This window comes from Agrilus planipennis, unplaced genomic scaffold (genome assembly GCF_000699045.2).
Source record: "Agrilus planipennis isolate EAB-ADULT unplaced genomic scaffold, Apla_2.0 scaffold14, whole genome shotgun sequence".
Classification (NCBI taxonomy): domain Eukaryota; kingdom Metazoa; phylum Arthropoda; class Insecta; order Coleoptera; family Buprestidae; genus Agrilus; species Agrilus planipennis.
In genome coordinates this window covers 564,004-570,331 of record NW_020442313.1, presented here as the reverse complement: position 1 = coordinate 570,331, position 6,328 = coordinate 564,004, and the positions used below count along the sequence as shown (strand labels likewise).

Sequence of the window (6,328 nt, the reverse complement as noted above, 5' to 3'; positions counted from 1 at the left end):
AAAAAGATCGAAATCGCGATCCGCGTCTGGCAGTTTCGACAGAATACAGACCACTTCGAATTATTTTATTCGATTATGGTAACGTGCCTACCACGTTGAGGTGAGCTACGCCGGGATTCGTTTCAGCAAGTAGGTATCCATATATTTAAATGGACCTTGCTGAAGCATACGTAATCCTAAAATGTATCACTGTACTACAGATGGCGTTTACAGCGCCATTTGTCGTATTTTCTATAATCGAAAAATATTAATTTAGGGAAAAAAATGTTCAAAACTTGAACGATGCTTTGTCTACGTGTCTACGGTGTGCTCCTGAGAACTAAACAGTATCGACCGACTAAGAACATTTTTCGCCTATCATTGAATCTCACAATAAAAAGCAAATTTCTAAAATAGCGTTCACAGCGCTGTTTGTGGCTGCTTATTACTTTATTGAAAAGTGTATTTTTTTTATTTTAAGCTGGAATAATGATTGCTATTTCGATTGAGTATAGTGGTCTGAACGTTAGAATAGCTCTGAATTGGATTTTGTTTGTGGGCACAAGTCATAGGAAATTGCACTTGGGCTTGGCTTTAATTACCATGTTTATATCCATGTGGATAGTTAACACGGCCGCCACCGCTATGATGTTACCCATTATTGATGCATGCTTGCGCGAACTCGAAACAAATAATCTTGGGGCAATGTACGTTTACCCACCCAACTATAATGAACTAAGCGAAGAAGAAAAGGCCGAAGCAAAAAGACCCACAAAAATCACAACAGCTTATTATTTAATTGCTGCTTACGCGTCCACCATTGGCGGATGCGGGACGTTAGTGGGCACGGGCACCAATTTAGTATTTAAAGGTACCTAACTTAAAATTTTAAAACGCCTTTATTAATAAAGGAAAGGTAACTTTAATAAAACGTGTATAGGGGAAAGTGGTTACCCTTCGTACACATTTTAGATTTTATTTTTTTATTTTATGATTAATTGTCGAATTTGTCTAGTTTATGTACCTAAGTGTAACAAAACTATTGTAGTTTGTTATAAAAAAGTCCGAAACGGTTATGTCAAAAGGTTAAAGAGTTATAGTCATTTTTCTAATGTAACATATTTGTACGAACGTACCCCGTACGTGGGGTACGTTCGTACAATAGGTAGGGTACTTTCATACGCCATGGAGTAGATTGATACAGGGTAATTAAAAATCCTATTAAAGTCGTTAAATTTTTCTAGTTTATGTACCTAAGTGTAACAAAAATATTGTAGTTTGTTATAAAAAATTCCGAAACGGTTATGTCAAAAGGTTAAAGAGTTATAGTCATTTTTCTACTGTAAGATATTTGTACGAACGTACCCCGTACGAGCAGGTGTCATTATACGTAACTTATTGACGTAGCAAGCAACAGCCAATCGAATATGATCAAGCCCTTTATAACCATGACACCTTGAATTTCTAAGTTAGATTGTCAGACCGAGCTGCTTGGTCTAGCGGTTTAGATCATTGCATAGCATTCTGATGGACACTGGCTCTATTTCGAGTCCCCTCTTCCTGTCCAAGTTTTTCTGTAGTTTCCTTGAATCAGTTAGGCAAATGAAAGGGAAGTAATATTCCACAGATGATCTTGCACTCTTTTCTGCCTTCATTTCGTCCGTCTCATCGTTTTCACCCCAAACACCACCCACCCCCTTCCCTCGACTCTTAAAAGAACGCTGAAGAGAGCCTTCCTTCCTATCCTTCGGACTATCCACCCACCGCATTAGTAGCTGGTGGGAATGAAACACTCAAAAGTTAAATTTTTTTTTAATTTTGTAAGTTAGTTACTGTCGCTGCTAGGAAGAGTATACTCTGTTACAGATTTTACCAAATACAGTGGAATGCCCCCAGAACTTCTCGACGTCATCCCATCGAATGTCACCGTTCAACAAAACGCTCAGATCATAATTCAGTGTAAGGTGTACAGTCAACAACCACCTGTTATCTTGTGGTTCAAACAGAGCGACAGTACAAACTACGACATTCAATATTTCGATAAGTTTTACATTCGAATCAACACAAGTGTTCAGGTGCACCCTGTACCCCACGAGGTCAACGTTTATATGAGTAAATTGAATATTCACGATATTCGTGAGATCGACAGTGGTCTATATGTGTGTGTTGCAATGACAGAGCATGGGAAAGACTTGAAACATGCAACAGTAAAAGTGATCTCGTCAACAACTAATTGGGAACCTCACACCTCATTTTCTTTGTTATTTCTTATACCATTGGTTTTTGCTTTAATACCGGTGACGGTTTGGCTATGCTATTACAGGAAAAAAATGAAACATGATAGCAGAAATCCCTTGCAAATTCAACAAGAAAGAAAATTGATAAGACCTGTCTTAGCTACAAATGGTCAGAACCACGTGGGTAGATCGTCGGTGATCTGAGTTATTTTATCGCAAAATTAAAACATGCCAAATAATTAATCTTTATTCCGTGCCAAAAAATGAAAATAATGTATACCAAATATCTGTGATAATTAGTACTTATAACTTAATTAATTTTATGATGAAAATGTACTTCAAAGTAATATACGTACTTGAAAATTGTAAATATCTATTGGTATCTATTTACATACAATAAAACTATATTTTTAATACATTTTACTTTAATTATTTTTGGAATATCGCAACCGAAAGGGTGATCTAGAGTTTAAGCGAAAGTTAACTTTTCAATTTTTTTATCAGCGGAAGTGAACACGTCTTAAATACATCTATTGATATACGCAGAATGTCACCATAGATAAGTACGTGACATTTAAATATTTAGATCTACGGCTTTTTGTATTTGTCCCGAATTTAGAAATGTGTGAGAACTTTTTCTAAGAGCAAGAATTATTACGAATATTACTTATGTATAATAATTAGTGCTATTGCATTTTATTGATTATTCAAAATGTCTCGTATTTTTTCTACTATCATTAGAAAAGTAAGTTGGTTACGTTAATAAAATTTAGGTTATGAAACGACTCTTTTTAGGCTCCAAAGCTTATTAATGCTACTACAAATACCAATAAACCCAGTTTTATAAGAAATATCTCAACCAGTATGTTTATCTTGTTGTTTGTTGACATATTTTGTATGTGGTCACATTTTAGGTTATGGACTTTTTGCCCCTATGGTTCAGCAGAAAGCCCCTGATTTTAAAGGAACAGCAGTAGTAGGTTCCGATTTTAAAGAAATTCAATTATCAGATTTTAAAGGAAAATATCTGATTTTGTTTTTTTATCCTTTAGATTTGTATGTATAGTTTATCAAATGAACTTTCAATTTTATTATGTCTTATGTTTATTATGTTGTAGTACTTTTGTGTGCCCAACTGAATTGGTTGCATTTGACAAAGAGTATAGCAAGTTTCAGAAATTAAACACTGAGTTGGTTGGTGTATCAGTAGATTCACATTACACCCATTTAGGTTGGATTAACACTCCTCGTTCGGTAAGTGAACAATTTAGGGGTTGTTATTTTGTTTAATACAATGATTTTGCTGTAGGAAGGTGGATTAGGTAATATTTCATACCCCCTCTTATCAGATCTGAAGAAAGATATTGCACGTGATTATGAAGTCCTTTTAGAAAAAGAAGGGATAGCATTAAGAGGTCTATTTTTAATTGATCCAAAAGGGATTGTAAGGCATATGTGTGTAAATGATTTACCAATTGGTAGATCAGTTGATGAGGCTTTGCGATTAGTTGAAGCTGTACAGTTTGCTGATACTCATGGGGAAGGTAAAATTGCATTAATAGTAAAATGATTAGAATTTATTATGATAACTATGTTTTGTGTAATTACAGTATGCCCTGCTAATTGGAGGAAAGGTGATAAAACAATTAAGCCTGATCCAAAGGGCTCAAAAGAATTCTTTAAGACACAGAAATAAATTAGTTTTTGGGTTATTAGTTCTCTCTTCATTAATCTAGTTGTAAGCATAATCAGCATGTTTATATATTATGGGTGATAATAAAAACTTATCAACTGTTTGTGTACTTTTTTCTTATCAGTAACTTATTTGAAATTAAAAAAATAAATATTAGTATTGTACGTTGTAATTATTTATAAAATTTTTTATTTTAATTAAAAGAAATATTTATCCTAATAGCTGATAATTTGAATCAGGATTTAAATTGGCGCTCATTGTCTTTATTTTTTGCTCTATGGTTAGAACTAAACTTAATTAGATATCTTTTCAGCTTACAATGCATGTGAATAGTTCAGCCACTGTATGTCAGATGGCAGATTAGATAACATTTTCAACAAGTTTTTTATTACTGTATTGTATTTGTTATTAGGATGTATAGTTTGTAAATCGGGAATAGTGGTGTCGGGTGTGTAATAATTGTGTAAGAAACTAAAATATAATGTTATTCAAAAGGTAAATATATACTTAGTTGATTAACGTGTAAATGGATACGTACCCTATGCGTACAATCACACACCACATGTATAAGCAATGTTTGAAGTGGTGGTTATTTTATTGCATATTAAATATTACGGCAAATGAATCTTTTTGTATTATATTATATATTGTTTAAATGAAATAATGCATCTGATTATCTGGTAGAAAATGGTTGAAATACATTAAAAATATATTTAAGCATATTCATGAATTAATGCTCATATCAGAATTTTGGTAATTATATAGAATTGAGGCTCCATACAAAACTGGGTCTAAAAAATCTTCCATCCCCTGGAGACTACTTCCAAAGAGAAAAATAGTAGGTAAATTTTTGATGAGGGAAGACATTTTGGAAACAAAAATATTAAGGAGAGGGGGAAATTGTTACCTAACTAAACCTAACCTAAGTTGGGGTAGTTTGAGTTATTAGGTAGGGTAGGTTAGCTTAAGGTGGGTAGCAGTCACGGCCCTCGTTTGATATTTTTGGTTTTTGGAGCAGTTTTGAGTTGGGGCTCCAATAATTACCCAGATTTTTATCTGAAACAAGAAAAGTTTAGAATATTTCAGGTTGTTCCAATTTTTTAATTTTTTCTTAGATTTTCGCCGGATGTATAATTCTGTAGGAAAAATGTAATGAATCTAGAATTATAAAGTACCTACTTTTATTTTCATTTATTACATAATGTACTCGATTCCAGTTTAGGATAACTTTTCTTTTCCGAATTCAGAATGAATAAAGAAAGATCTTTATCAGTCCAGCTTCTTTGGGTACCATTTTTCGGTCCTTCGAGTATATCTAATTGATTGATTGCTATAAATTTTCATGGCCGGAGTCAATATGGACATTGGCATTTTCCGGACATACTGACCATGGTTTAGGTTGGTTGATAATTCTACCAGTAGTACAAATTTTATCAATGGTAGTAGTAGAATTAGCAACTAACTTAGACCATGGCTAGCAAGCCTGGAAAAATCCAATGCCCATAGCCGAAATCTAATTGAGTTTTCAGATTATTTAAATAAAAGGATTATTGCACCAAATCAATATTGTCCCAATATTCGAATGTGGCACATTCGTTTATAAAATAGATAATAGGAATTTAAAAATCATGAAGATAAAGAAAATTTAAACGCCAAAATTTCGACTTAATACAGTTCGGAGACTAAAGAGTTTCGTTTCTTTTTTATTTGTTTGTTTTAATTAAACTTTAACAGAGTGTTTCACCGATTCTTTGAAGGTATTAACAACTAAATTGTCTACCTTAAAATGTTCGATACACAGGGTGTTTAATTAAAACTGTAAAGATTAAATTAATTGTTTTCAAATACTTAAAATATATGCACAGCTTTACTGAACTTTTACTGTATTTAATTGCATAATACATATAAAGGGCGTTTAACCGAAACTTCTAAGGAGCTTTCAACTGTAGGATACCCGTAAATCTACATATAGGTACCCGGTACCCTAGTTTAATTATTTCCTTTCTGTGAACTTTTATATCTTATCTCCGTCAACACAGTAGCAATTTTTCACGTAAAAAGAAACGTAAGTGGGTGGTTATTTTGTAATGAGAGCCAAGCTGGCGGAAATAATCCCGTTGTTACCATTTTACGTTTTAGTGCGGCGCAGTTATCTGCCGGCAAATATGTATAATACATATATACCTCAATGCAACATCGCACAAATTGCAGCAACGGCAACACTGTTTCTGTATTTAGTTTGTATGCGTGTGAATGTATGTATGTATTTACGTGTATATGTGTGTGTGTGTTTTGTGGTGTAGTGGCGTTATTCGAAAGTCGGGTTATTAACGTTAAAACGGCGCACAAGCCTGAGCACGAAATAATATGGAGGAGTTTGTCAAGTTCCCGCGGGAGCCATTATGGCAGGGAAATCGTA

General features: G+C 33.6%; 2 protein-coding genes across 2 annotated transcripts in view; both read left to right on the top strand.

Moving 5' to 3' along the window:
- The window catches only part of LOC108737352 (fibroblast growth factor receptor-like 1), an 8,637-nt gene extending 6,051 nt beyond the window's left edge, over positions 1-2,586 (top strand). Inside the window, exon 3 of the mRNA XM_018470171.1 lies at positions 1,846-2,586. Coding sequence (XP_018325673.1) covers positions 1,846-2,420 — 575 coding nt within the window. The 3' untranslated portion in view covers positions 2,421-2,586. The remainder of the gene's footprint in view (positions 1-1,845) is intronic.
- Positions 2,587-2,782: 196 nt separating this feature from the next.
- Positions 2,783-4,012, top strand: LOC108737682 (peroxiredoxin-2). The gene is made up of 6 exons (XM_018470711.2): positions 2,783-2,961; positions 3,012-3,078; positions 3,131-3,272; positions 3,335-3,470; positions 3,526-3,760; positions 3,827-4,012. The coding sequence occupies exons 1-6, from the start codon at positions 2,929-2,931 to the stop codon at positions 3,910-3,912; spliced, it is 699 nt and encodes a 232-aa protein (XP_018326213.1). The 5' UTR covers positions 2,783-2,928; the 3' UTR covers positions 3,913-4,012.
- The last annotated feature ends 2,316 nt before the right edge of the window (positions 4,013-6,328 follow it).